The 14,171-nt window shown below is 38.8% G+C and overlaps 2 protein-coding genes across 2 annotated transcripts; both read right to left on the bottom strand.

Moving 5' to 3' along the window:
* Window positions 1-3,570: 3,570 nt before the first annotated feature.
* LOC119720419 (HIG1 domain family member 1C-like) lies at window positions 3,571-13,979 on the bottom strand. Its single transcript, XM_038190084.1, has 3 exons — window positions 13,804-13,979; window positions 11,600-11,745; window positions 3,571-4,619 (listed from the first exon to the last, which is right to left on the bottom strand). The coding sequence occupies exons 2-3, from the start codon at window positions 11,718-11,720 to the stop codon at window positions 4,441-4,443; spliced, it is 300 nt and encodes a 99-aa protein (XP_038046012.1). The 5' UTR covers window positions 11,721-11,745; window positions 13,804-13,979; the 3' UTR covers window positions 3,571-4,440.
* On the bottom strand, window positions 5,756-8,718 carry LOC119720418. The gene is made up of 2 exons (XM_038190083.1): window positions 6,976-8,718; window positions 5,756-6,082 (listed from the first exon to the last, which is right to left on the bottom strand). Exon 1 carries the CDS (start codon window positions 8,361-8,363, stop codon window positions 7,482-7,484), a length of 882 nt encoding a protein of 293 aa, XP_038046011.1. The 5' UTR covers window positions 8,364-8,718; the 3' UTR covers window positions 5,756-6,082; window positions 6,976-7,481.
* Window positions 13,980-14,171: the final 192 nt, after the last annotated feature.

Genomic DNA, 14,171 nt, shown 5'->3' with positions numbered 1-14,171 from the left:
ACCAGGTAATATAACCTAAAAAATGATTAAGTCTACAGTAATGGTGCATAAAGTGCATGCTAAATTTAGCTACATGTGTAGAGGATTAAATTATTTAAGTTAAATAAAACAATTTTGTAATAGAAACATGCCAGTTTGTTCTCTTGTTGTGTGTTAATTAAAAATACACCAGCTAATGGAGGGAAAACAAAGGGGATTTTTAAATAAAAAATACACACAGACATACAAACTGAATGAACAGAGAAAGATAAGGTTTTCTATTGCTTCATTTTGTTTATTCACTACTAGTGATACAGTTTTAAAAACGAAATGCAACAGCTTTGCTGTTCAAAAAAATGCTTCCCACGAATATAATCTTAATTTTTAAATCCAATTACTCGTCTCAATGGCTTCTCCAATAGGCCCCAACACTCTGCCCTCAAAGTAACATGTGATTTCTGTATTTAATCCACGATCGATTGTTTAAATTATAGGTCATATCCCCCAAATACAACTGGTTTTAATCAGTAGATTTATCAGAGTTAATTCCCTTAATTTGTACAATGGTTAGTTTTGTGTACTGCCTACCATGAATACACCATTACACATCACAGCACACAATAAAGGCTTTTAAAAAAAATTGGCACCACACAATCTTTAAGAAAATTGAATTTAAGAAAACACAAATTAAATTGTACTCTACCTAAGCGCGCTAAAAAAAGGATATAACATTTTAAAATCCTTTGTTTTATTCAACATATATTTAACTCTGGCCAACTATTAACATGACATAGCAGAAACTGGCATAATTGCTTGCAGTCTGGAAGAACCGAGGCAAAACATTTCAGTTAGTCCAGGGCAATACAGCTTTTTGAGTTTCTTTTTCAATTGCTTAATGTACTTCAAAATAACTTAATGTACTTCACAACACACCCAGACAAACCAATAATACAAGGATAACCCAAATCAATGAATATTTAAAAAAAAAATTGCATAATCATATTTTGGAGAAATAGACAACACGTTTCAATTTTGTTATCATTAACCTGTCATTTTATGTCCCCACAGCGCTGGTTTACGTTTTCAATGACCACCAGTTGATATATTTTTTTTAAATTTCAATGGTCCTTTTGATATTCACAATATTAAGACTGTTCACAAGTCACATCATATAATAATATTTACTGAACAAAGTACATTAACAAAAATCATAAAAATCATTAACAAAAAAATAAATATTAAAACCTTCCTATGCAAACATACATTCTGTGCAAAGTTGTCCTTGCAGCCTACATAAAGCAGGACTGACTGTCTGTGACTGTTTATGTAACTTGATAAAGCTTTGCTTTGACTGTAGGTGATTGATAAGCCAGCTGCGCCTACCACTTGCCTGCTTTTGTCTGTTGACTGAATTTCACTAATCACAGTGCTTTCTGAAACTATGATCTGACTGTCGGTGACTAGCCTGTGTAAAAGGCATGGCAGGGGAAGAGGATTGATTTTTTGACTGTCTGTGACTGTTCAGACAGCAGGAGGGTAAACCTGATGGTGCTACTTTGGTCAAGAACCAAACCTTACAACAAGCAGAAACCACTCGCTGAAAGCTTTCATATATCACTCCTTATCATCATCTGTTCTTCATTTGAAAAACCTTCTAAATAAATGTAATTTCCAAAAGTAAAACACACGCTTATTAATCACATAACATGCACATTTCCACAACACACTCGGGTCAGTGAACCCTGAGGTACCGTTAGCTGGACCCAAATTTTCTTTCTTCTGATAAACCTTTCATGTTGTACACTAAAGATAGAGTCTGTGCAATCATATTCAATACAATTATTTATAAGTTAATTTTTCCATCTTTTTAGCTGTAGCTAACGTTTTTCCATGAAGCATACATTTATATTTTTCCATGCATTTTAGCTTTCATTTTTGAAATCAGTTCATCATCTTTTTCAATCGTTTGTTATCCACTCCATGAACAAGAAATCATTTTCAAAGACAACATTCGAAAGAGGAATTCTAGCACCCCAGTTACTTGGTCTAATGTACAAGCAGATTTTGGCACAGATAATAACAATCCTTTCATTTCTACCTCTGAAATTGGTCATACTTAGCCTTAAATAATAAGAGCTTACCTTCAAACTGTACAGTGCCATTTTCTCACAAATGCTAAAAATAACAGAGCTATACAGTATGAGCTCAAGTACCCCCTCAATGGTAAGAAAGGGAGAGTTGAGGGAGACCACTGGGAGAAACATTTTGAACACATTGCCGACAACGCTAACGTTCATGCGAGGACCTTAAGGCTTTCTGCACATTCAGAATAAATAAGACGTGCGTACTTCGTGCCATACACGCGTGCGCACAGTCGTGTTTTACTATACGCCTGAGGACAACCTATTGTGTTTTCCTTTGTCCCTCTAATATAACACTTTCCCATAGACTAAGCACATAACCGTACGATCGAGGACCGGTTTTAACAATAGGCACCGTCATCCGAGGATCAAAGGCCCCTTTGTGCTGCTTTTGTTGTCTGTCCTCGAGCGTAATACAATACAAGAGCACCAGTACACGCACACAGTGTGTCCCGTCCACTGGGTGGTAAAAATGCGCCCTCTTTTGTTTGCGTACGGAGCCCATAGCTAGCATAAATTTACTCTCTGCTTATGTACTTTTGTGTATAACATTATTGTGCGCGTGAATGTAATGATCTGTAACAAGATGTCAGCAGTAAATAGGTGTATGTATATTATGCACTACATTTTCCTTTACACTTCATAAGGTGAATGTCCACGACTTTCCCACAATGCACAAAATGAGTACACACAAGTATATTAGTTGAATATTTATGAATAATACGTACTACGATACAATCTCGCAGTCAAGTCCATGAAAAGTCATAACAAGTCCTCCGATCTCCATTTTAGTTTATAGCTATGCAAATGAACCGTGACAAAGGCATTGCTTTACCAATTCTCATCCCCTGATACTTGCGACTGGCTTTTAAACTGACTTGTGACAGACTTAGTGATGGACTCAACTACATGTACAACATTGCCAGACTAATTCTGTGACAGCCATTTTCTGAGGTGCACCAGGCTCAGGCGAGTCACTCTCAGATAAAATACGCACGCACTCCAGGCTACTTTGACCAATAGGGTTAACAAACTGCGTGCGCGCGCACCTTGTCTTTAAGAATGCGTGCGGCATGCGCGCAGACATGGTTCCACCTCAAAAATGGCTTCTAATTTTGATCGCTGGATTAAGCAAAGTGCAAAGTGCATCTTACATTGTACAAGAGTACTGGCAGTACATGTAGTTAACTTAACGTGCAAACTATTAAAAACAAATGGCAATAAGGCCAATTTACAGACAACAGAGCAAAATACATTCTGACATGAAAGAATTAACAGATAGTACATGTACATGTAACAGGATCATATCCTCTACACAAATTTCTCAGTCAAGGTGAAAAACACACACTACTGCATCAGAACAACCAAGTTGCTTGCAAAGAAATTATAGACTCCATCCTATTGAACTTTTTATATCTTGTGTACTTTTGTTGCACATTTGTGCATTTTGTTTTTACAAACTGAAAACTGAATCGAGTCCAAATAGATCAATCCATTAAGCCACGCCCACTGTACACTTTGGCAACTACACATGTGCCTGTCTGTCAGACTGCATATGAATATGCATGTTGGAAATCAGCCCCGCCCACTGTGCACGTTGGAAATCATGCAACCCCGCCCACTGTGCACTTTGGCAACTACAGTACACATGTTCCTCTCCAGTGCAAGTCTCCATGTTAAAACCCTAACTCCCTAGGCATTTTTGCTAGGATGCAGCCTCAATCAATCCTGCTAAATCCTCCAGCTGCCTCCATGTAATAATTGCATATCGCCTCAATCCTCCAAAATCATCTGGTTTTTTTCTTGAACCTGGTCCTTGGATGACCACTGCCTCAATCCTGCAAAAACCTCCAGCAATCACTGTCAATATGTTGAGGCAGAGCCAGTCACATCCTGGAGCAGTGTGGAGGATTTTCAAGTATAATCTAGGCCTAAATGTACATGTATGCACGGCTGAGCATACACAACACAAGGCCTGGCCTAAGACCTTGACACAGTACATCCTCCAAAATCAGCCACACATTTTTGCCATATCCTCAATCCTGCAAAATCCTCCATTTTGCAAGGAGGATTTTGGAGGACTTGGGAAGGTTAGGGTTAATTAAACATGTTGGAAATTTGGTTGTGTTTGGTCAAAACATCATGAGGCTCAACCTAATGGATCGGTATACTCCGAGTGGAGCATGCATGATTTACATTTGTGCTTACAATTAAAAAAACATGTATGTGAATATCCTATTTACATCTAAGATGGAATATTCAAATAATCATGGCAGGCTTTAGTTTAAAAAGGAAAACAAAATGATAACATGAATGTACGTTAGTCCTTCTTCATTGTGTTTTTAAACATGGTAACGGCAGCTCCAACTGTCATGGCACCCACTACGCAGGTCTGTGCGACCACACGTAACCGCATCAGGTAGATGGAGGTGGACATTCCCTTCCTGTGCTTGTAGGACACTGCTCCCCAGACCAGGGCACCGACAAAGGCTGTGATACCTGGACAATCAGAGTCAATTATAACAAAACATGTTAGTCCTTTTACTATCCTGACAGAACCTTGCCATGCATGTGTACTTCTCCCTAACAGTCCTGAATCCTCCAATATCAATACAATTTTGCATACCCCCTAGGGAGTTAGGGTTGCCCCCTTCAATGGCGAAAGAATTCTGCTAGCTATTGTTCAGATAATCTGTCATGGGGCAGTAGCTTTGCACAATAGCTTTCTATCAATGCACAATGTGTTTGCCATTGAAGGGGGCCTCGAGTGTGTACAGTTATCACGTGCCCTTTATCCTCCAATGTAGCACCAATTACATCACTCCATTTGGAGTCATTGTTACTTGGGTTTTGCATCCTAAGAATGAGCCAATTAAAGCACACAGTGTACTGTCATGGCAAAAGCAAACACAGGCGCGGATCTGGGGGGGGGGGGTCATAACCCCCCCAACCAGCTTTGTCAAAAAAAATAATAATTCATAGAAATTCCTTAAAAATAATGCCAAAAACCTCCCCTGCTCTGACACCCCAAAAAATAATACTGTCCGCCAGTGCACAAAATACGGACAGAGCCAGCTTTGTTAGGGGGTATTTGTACACTATTCTGTAATATAGTGTAAATAATTGCTGGATTTCAACAGCGCCCCATTGCAATTATGGTAGGAGCCCCCCCCCCCCTCCCCCCCCCCCAGGCCAAAAAGGCCAAGTGTCCGGAGAAAAAACCTGTCTACATTTCAGAATTTTTGGCTGATGAACCCCCCTGCGAAAATTCCTGGATCCGCCCCTGAAACAGCAAGACTTACAGCACATTTCACCATTTAAAAATATGTGATAATGAGGGGTTCTGCAAGACGAAATGGTGCCTGTTTTGCAATCCATTTGTATGCTATCCTCCTGAACACAACAGGGTGTACACATTTGAGATACCCGGTACGTAACTAGACAATCCGGCGGCAGCCATTTTCTGCGGTGGCACCAGGTTCGCGCGAGTCGTGCTCAGGGAGTATGCACGCACAGATGCACTCCAGGCCCCTTCAGCCAATAGGAATACCAAAATGTGCGTGCGGCTCATCATTTAGAACGTGTGTGTAACGACGAAAAACGGTTCACTAAAGAAAGTATCTGTAAAGGCCTGGTTCAAATTGATAAGTCGCGAAAAATTTAATAGAAAACTGGGACAAATTAAAAAAAAGAAAGAGACAGACTGAATTGGGATGGAACTTTACAAAAAAACAATTTAATCCACGATTAACTGCAAGTTTTACATTCACAAAAAAAAAACCTTTTGGGAAAACAAAACCAGAAATTAATAAATTTGGAGAAAAAATCAAATTGGAGACAAAAAGTAATTGGAAATGAAAAGTAAATAAACCCAACCTAAAAAAAACTAAAGAAGACGAAAAGAAAAAAAAACCAACACAGAGCGTCAAAATAATGGACCTTAAATGCACTCTGACTGAAACCTAAAAATCAAGAAAAGACAAGAAAAGAAAGAATACAATTAAGAAATATATCAAAAGAAAAATAAATTGGTTAAATAGCGCAGTCTAACTCTATTATGTACAGCATGTTTATAAACAAGGTCACTAATGCCCAACATACACAATGGCAACACAAGTTTCTGGCTGAATATCTAATGAGTACTAATCCATGGCTCTTATCTGTTCCACATAACTTCTAATTAGACTTCTCCCAGTCTAAGACAATCAAACTAAGCCTCAAGGTTACAAACAGGTGGTAAAGTGGAGTTAAACATAAAGAAAAATGCAGTGAAGGAAGTGGGACTAAGACAAGTCTAATTTCATGAATAAACATCTGGTGATCTTCTAAGAAAGGAATTTATACACTTGGGTCTCTAGATCTGTGGGAAAGTCAAACCACCTAGCTTAAACAATGGTAGAGATACACTAAAAAAGTCATTCAATCTACATGTTCTAGGGGTAAAATATGAATCTTTCTCAACAAAAAAATCAATTCTCCAAGCAAATCATGTCATCTTTCAAAAAGGAACCAAAAGTTATAAAACAAAACTCAATAAATGTAAACTCATGAAAAACATTCTTCCAACCTGTAAAACTATAGCCAAAGAAACTTAACTCCTTTAAAAAACAATACTCATCCTTACTCCATATATGTCAAAAAGGTAAGAAAGAAAATATAATTGTGCAGAATCCAAATCATAACCCATCATGGAACAGTAAAATCTCAAGCTTCAAAATTAAACTTTCACAAAAACTTTCCAAAGACAAAAACACACTTTAGACCATAACTAAGTAAAAACCTTCCAAAAACTGCACTAGAACTCAAAACATGATTATACAATATAAAAGAACAACAATTTCACAATATGACTCACCAGGACGTGACTTGAGCAGATAAACACACAGGGCAGGCGCTCCCAAGAAAAGGGGAAGAGTGGATATATAATACGCAGTCCTCTCTCTACCGCCGCTGGTCTGTTAAGTGAGGGGCTGTGGACTTGCAGGGTGGCAGAGCACATGGGTCTTATCAAAAGGGCTATTGTTCTAAGGGGTCATGTTACTGGGGAAGAGGGAAAAGTTAATCAGGGGTACACACTCTATGAAAGGGTAGGGGACATCTAATAAAAAGGGGTGATTTATTCAGGGGAGCTACACCTATACCTAAACACTAAAAGCAATACAGTAAAAACTACAAGTTCAATTTGGCCCTGCCACACTCACGCCATCTTTAAAATATTGCTGTCCCCAGCAATGGCATTAAAAAAAATTGATTCAATTAAACATGAATAAAACAAACAAACATAAACAAAAATATACAATTGATAACGACACCTTCAGTATATCCACAAACTAGACTAGAAAAATGTGAATAAAGCCATCATCAGGGTCCTCGGCCAACATCCCGGAACTCATGAGGCGGTGGGACATTGAAGACCTCCAGTTGCCGTGTTCCCTTTCGATGCTGTCTCATATAGCCCATTGTTTCATTGTGGAGACTTGGCCAGTAATATCGCTCTCGGACCACTTTCAGCACTCTGCCGTAGCTCGATGTCTCCATGGTTCTGTGCAGACTACGAAATGCTGCCCTTCGCAGTTGTCGAGGGAGGACCACCAGGAAGCGCGGCTTGTCTCCGCCTTTTCTGAAGACCAGGAGTCCGCCCTTGACCTCAAGACGATCCCATGCATGGAGTAGCATCCTCACTACTCGGGACTCCTTCTCCATCTTCCTGTTACTCATCCTAGTTGGACTTGCCTCCTTCAGCTCGACGACTCTCTTTATAGCTGCATCGCTCTGCTGGGCCTGCAGGGCCTGCAGTAGATTTGGCAGTGGGCCACTCGTGCCTTCATCGCTGCAGCTCTGTGCCTTGTCAGAACATCCACCAGACTCGTCACCATCGGTGTGCACATTCTCGCGGGGAGGAACTTCGGTCGTCTTCAGGTCAGGCTTAGGGGTAGGGATGGGGAAAACTCGTGGACGCTGGGCCATACTTTCGAACAGGGCTACCTCCAGGCTTCGGATATACTGCCGCTGTTGCTGTTGTTCCCCAACAACCCTACTGACTATCGACTTTAGCATGTCGATCTGTCTGAACTGCTGCAAGATGACCTCCTGCATGTACGTCTGGTGCTGCAGAATTGCCAGCATGCTTGGCTGCGTTTCTGCACTGGGCAATGACTCAAGATCGATGAGTTTGGAGCTTTCTGGCGCTGGATCGAATCCACACATCTGAAGTGGTGTCAGTACCGCTGGTTCAGCCATCATGCACTGTCAGGATCCACTAAAATCAGCTCTGTGTTGGTTTGTTTTAAAAAAAATCTAGGGGAAAAGATGGCGGAGAATTTTGAAAAAAAAAAAAATGTCCCAGCTAACGAATAAATAAATGGCTAATTTCCAAATGAAAATAATCAATCCCGGGTTTCGGCACCAAAAATGTAACGTAGAAAAATGACTCACTAAGAAAGTATCTGTAAAGGCCTGGTTCAAATTGATAAGTCGCGAAAAATTTAATAGAAAACTGGGACAAATTAAAAAAAAGAAAGAGACAGACTGAATTGGGATGGAACTTTACAAAAAAACAATTTAATCCACGATTAACTGCAAGTTTTACATTCACAAAAAAAAAACATTTTGGGAAAACAAAACCAGAAATTAATAAATTTGGAGAAAAAATCAAATTGGAGACAAAAAGTAATTGGAAATGAAAAGTAAATAAACCCAACCTAAAAAAAACTAAAGAAGACGAAAAGAAAAAAAAACCAACACAGAGCGTCAAAATAATGGACCTTAAATGCACTCTGACTGAAACCTAAAAATCAAGAAAAGACAAGAAAAGAAAGAATACAATTAAGAAATATATCAAAAGAAAAATAAATTGGTTAAATAGCGCAGTCTAACTCTATTATGTACAGCATGTTTATAAACAAGGTCACTAATGCCCAACATACACAATGGCAACACAAGTTTCTGGCTGAATATCTAATGAGTACTAATCCATGGCTCTTATCTGTTCCACATAACTTCTAATTAGACTTCTCCCAGTCTAAGACAATCAAACTAAGCCTCAAGGTTACAAACAGGTGGTAAAGTGGAGTTAAACATAAAGAAAAATGCAGTGAAGGAAGTGGGACTAAGACAAGTCTAATTTCATGAATAAACATCTGGTGATCTTCTAAGAAAGGAATTTATACACTTGGGTCTCTAGATCTGTGGGAAAGTCAAACCACCTAGCTTAAACAATGGTAGAGATACACTAAAAAAGTCATTCAATCTACATGTTCTAGGGGTAAAATATGAATCTTTCTCAACAAAAAAATCAATTCTCCAAGCAAATCATGTCATCTTTCAAAAAGGAACCAAAAGTTATAAAACAAAACTCAATAAATGTAAACTCATGAAAAACATTCTTCCAACCTGTAAAACTATAGCCAAAGAAACTTAACTCCTTTAAAAAACAATACTCATCCTTACTCCATATATGTCAAAAAGGTAAGAAAGAAAATATAATTGTGCAGAATCCAAATCATAACCCATCATGGAACAGTAAAATCTCAAGCTTCAAAATTAAACTTTCACAAAAACTTTCCAAAGACAAAAACACACTTTAGACCATAACTAAGTAAAAACCTTCCAAAAACTGCACTAGAACTCAAAACATGATTATACAATATAAAAGAACAACAATTTCACAATATGACTCACCAGGACGTGACTTGAGCAGATAAACACACAGGGCAGGCGCTCCCAAGAAAAGGGGAAGAGTGGATATATAATACGCAGTCCTCTCTCTACCGCCGCTGGTCTGTTAAGTGAGGGGCTGTGGACTTGCAGGGTGGCAGAGCACATGGGTCTTATCAAAAGGGCTATTGTTCTAAGGGGTCATGTTACTGGGGAAGAGGGAAAAGTTAATCAGGGGTACACACTCTATGAAAGGGTAGGGGACATCTAATAAAAAGGGGTGATTTATTCAGGGGAGCTACACCTATACCTAAACACTAAAAGCAATACAGTAAAAACTACAAGTTCAATTTGGCCCTGCCACATGTGCAGTATGCGCGTGAGCGTGACACCATCACAGTCACAGCTAATTTTGGTCGTCGGATTCCACTATGGGCCATGTCACATTTGTTTAAAAAAATTGGATGTTGTGGTCATATGATGATATGACCACAACATACAATTTTTTTAAACAAATGCTTTGCTCACGAAGTGACAAAAACCTCAAAATTTGACAAAAATTCATCCTGAGATAATCTCATTTGAAGTTATTCATTTTTTCAAAAGACATTCTCGACCACTTTGCAGTAACAGAATTTTTTTTTGCATTGTCCGATAGGATATGATTTGCTCTTTGTTAATTCATAGTTGTTTGTAAAAAATAGTAAGTAATTAAACAGTAATTCATTAAAAAAAAATTTGCACTTCGTGAGAACATCAATACTTTGGCTCCCATATTTTGCCAATTACTTTGTACACAGTTTTTGTCACTTCGTGGGATCATGAATCGCGGAGGCTTTACTTATTTGTACTTTTTCCCGACGCAACAAACTTGTTACTTTTGCGCGTCACGACAGTTGAGCGCGCGCCCGTCTGTTCGTTTTCAACATCGTTCACGCGCGCGTGTATGCTCCCACCCTGCCGCGTGTTGACCAATGTATAATTCCTCTGGCCCTGCTCACGAGGTGACTTTTTGTCACTTCATGAGAACAATTTACACTTTTTTACACTTCGTAAAAATGAAAATCACCGATTTCAGGCTTTTTGTCAATTGTTTGTTTACAATAATTAAGAAAGTAAACAAGATTTGGTCAAATTGGTCAAATTGTTCCTTGAGACAACTATAATAAAATGGCTAGTAAAACTCAAAATCGAATAATTATCGATTTTCGAGGGTTTTGTCACTTCGTGAGCAAAGCGACGATATTTCACCAAACAGTTCTCTTCTGCACTGCATGTATATATTTTTAGTAATATGAATGGTTTGAAAAGTGTTTACCTCTCTATAATGTTTAATTAATGTGGGCTAAATGACATGCAAGAGATGCCTCAAATGTTTGGGTTGCCTGGCCACCCAGAGAATAAATTATTGTCAGTTGTTTCATGCCAAGGAAACTAGGACTTTACTTGCATATTACAAGTCATTCGTCACTATGGCACATTTGGCACATACAGGCTGGAGTGTAATGCACTATGTGCTGTTCCCTTGGATTTGCTTCAATCGTCAGTCCGATGGTTGTTAAAACAAACAACGCCACCGGTGACAAATGAAGTCTGTGATCAAATGCCAACTGTGCTCACTTAATTACGAATAATATACATGCCCAATGTATATGATGAATTTTTTTGTGGAATGAGACTTCGGTGTTGCATCTGAACAGGTTATAGAGGACAAATTGTCAATATTTTCGTGGAATTCTACACTTATATTTAAACTAACCCACCAACAAAGTTTCAGATAAAAAAATTTCTCTTGACTATTTTTTTGTTGTTGCTTTGCTTACCAAGAGGAACGAATGGTTCATCATATGCTTTCCTCTTTAGCTTTTCGACAGCAGTTTCTTTGTACTGACCATAGTCAATGTTGGGTGTCTGTGTCACCGTGGAACTAGGAGCACCAGCCATTCTTTGGTTTCAAACTAAATCAACTCTGAAAGAAGAAAACAACAAATGCGCAAGAAACACAAAGTCACTAACAGAGTCACAAAGCATTTTTCTTTCCACAACAATTACTGGTACTTATGGCAAATCACCCAAGCATTTTCAGTATTGGTTCTGTGTTTCACCAACATAAGTTCATTAGCATCTGATGCTTAAATAATAAGATACATGCAGTGGATAAATTGCCGGACCCGGCTTTCTTTTAGTAAACGATATTTAGCCGGAAAAAACTTACAGCGCCCTCTTTGACGCATGGACGAGTAGGCCTGTATTATAATGTTTTAAATTACCACCATCGTTCGAGCAGCAAGTGACACAGATCAGGATAGCGCATTTGATATGCAAGCGAGAGATCCCTTTTGAAACTCCCACTCTTTCTAAATTTTCTTGTTGTTTTTTTTATCGCAAACAAATGAGATATTCTTCTTTTATCTTACTATAATTCCAGGAATCTCTGTCTGTCTGTCTGTCTGTCTGTCCGTCGATTATCTCCAGAACCGGGCACCGTATGAAGTTGAAAATCGGCGGGTATATTTTTTGGGACAACAGAATGTGTAGTGCAAAGTTTGAAGTTGTTTGGACCAGCGGTTCTCGAAAAAGCTGCAAAAAAGCAGTATTTTCTGAGGCAAACGTGGCAGTATATAGCTTAGAACATAACACCCGCACGCACTGCCGTTCTTTTCAATTGTTTACGTCATGTTTAGGCTAAAGCGCGCGTGCTCAATATGACGCAAACAATGCAAAAAGGACGGGCAATAGTCAGAAAGTGCTGCCTTTTTCAGATGTCTAATTTTTGTGAAATTTCATGTTGAAATTTTGATACGCAAACGTGTAAAAATGAATCTGGAAATTTCGCGAAAAATATACATCTGAAAAAGGCAGCACTTTCTGATTAGCCTATAAAGAGGGTGAGTATGCTTCTAAAGCAAAAAAACCTACAAACTAAGCCTAAATGCGAAAATCAAAATTTGGACATCTGAAAAAAGCAGCACTTTCTGATTAGCCTATAAAGAGGGTGAGTATGCTTCTAAAGCAAAAAAACCCTACAAACTAAGCCTAAATGCGAAAATCAAAATTTGGCAAAGTGCGACACGTTTTTGTACATGTGGATGTGTGGCCTATGTTTACGGAGGCAGTCCAGTAATAGGCCACATTTATGGGGCTGTTGTGCGCTTTCTTGAAAATCACGCATTCTTAAGAATGCGCATGCACATTCTTATGATTGTGCAACTGGATCCAACTGGGGGGGGGGGGACGTAAGAATGAAGAATGTGAAGAATGAGAATGAATATTCATCCCATAGTGCTAATGCTATTTCCCATTTAAATTGCCACCAATTTATTGTTCACACCCCCACCATTATATGCCGCAGAGCTGGATTCTATCTAGTCAAAAGAGCAATTTTGGCAGCTTCTGGACATCGTTTGTTTTTTTTGTGGCATGCATATGATACATACAGGGACTTGTAACTTGTCTAGCCTAAACAAAGCACTTCCCAGACTAGTTCCCAGTCCTCCGTTATTACAAAACTTCCCATAGTGGGCAGAAAAAAGCAATAATAACAGGTTTAATTTGATTCAAATTATCATAATTATACGAGCACAGAAGCATAGAACATTTTCTTTCCTCTTTATATGAATTGTTTCCCTTTTAACCGCTATACATTTTCATTTTAACACTAATTATGTCGTGCAATGTTTAAGATTGCGCAAAATTCATAAATTGTGCATGTGATATTCCCACGCAATCTTAAGAATGAGCGCTCATTCTTAAGAACGCGTGCTCATTCTTAAGAATGCGCGCTCATTCTTAAGAATGCGCGCGCATTCTTAAGATTGCGTGATTTTCAAGAATGGGCACAACAGGGCTGTCCTTGCTCTATGGTTTAAACAAGCTAGCTGGCTATAGGCTAGTGAAAGTGTAGGCCAAGTATTGCAAGTGTTAAGTGAGTTTCGCTGTCGCAAAATGCAAGACAAAAATGTTAAACTAAAACTGAAATAAGAACAGAACAGCGAAAAAAGTCTAATATGCTCGAAATTATGCCTACCTGAATGAAATGTAAGACTTTGCGATGTTGACACTTCCTTGATCAGCTCACGGATGAGTTAGAATACGAGCAGTTTTACGTCCGCGATTAAACAGTTTCCACGAAAGCCGTGCACGCACGCAAGAAACGCCGGTTGCCTGCCGCACGTACACACTATAGCTGGTTCCCATAATACTTCAATTATAAACTAGGAGGTGCCGGGCACCAAGAAAATTAACGCGACGGAATCCCGATGACGTATTATTATTACGTCACAGATTGGTCAGGGGGTATCCTTATCCTCTTTCCAAACTTTTTATCAATTTTCGTGTTTAGTTCCATACCAAAATAAAAACTATCAATAAAAAGTTTTTTAAACAATAGACTTA

Source organism: Patiria miniata, unplaced genomic scaffold, assembly GCF_015706575.1.
Source record: "Patiria miniata isolate m_02_andy unplaced genomic scaffold, ASM1570657v1 HiC_scaffold_9, whole genome shotgun sequence".
Classification (NCBI taxonomy): Eukaryota; Metazoa; Echinodermata; class Asteroidea; order Valvatida; family Asterinidae; genus Patiria; species Patiria miniata.
This window is presented reverse-complemented; position numbering and strand designations above follow the sequence as displayed.

What these genes read in the sequence shown, in the direction of transcription:
- LOC119720419 (XM_038190084.1), bottom strand. Translation starts at nt 11,720, where the DNA reads ATGGCTGGTGCTCCTAGTTCCACGGTGACACAGACACCCAACATTGAC. An exon ending in TGAACCATTCGTTCCTCTTG is followed by an intron (nt 4,620 to 11,599) that starts GTAAGCAAAGCA and finishes CTGATTGTCCAG; the next exon opens with GTATCACAGCCTTTGTCGGT.
- LOC119720418 (XM_038190083.1), bottom strand. Translation starts at nt 8,363, where the DNA reads ATGATGGCTGAACCAGCGGTACTGACACCACTTCAGATGTGTGGATTC.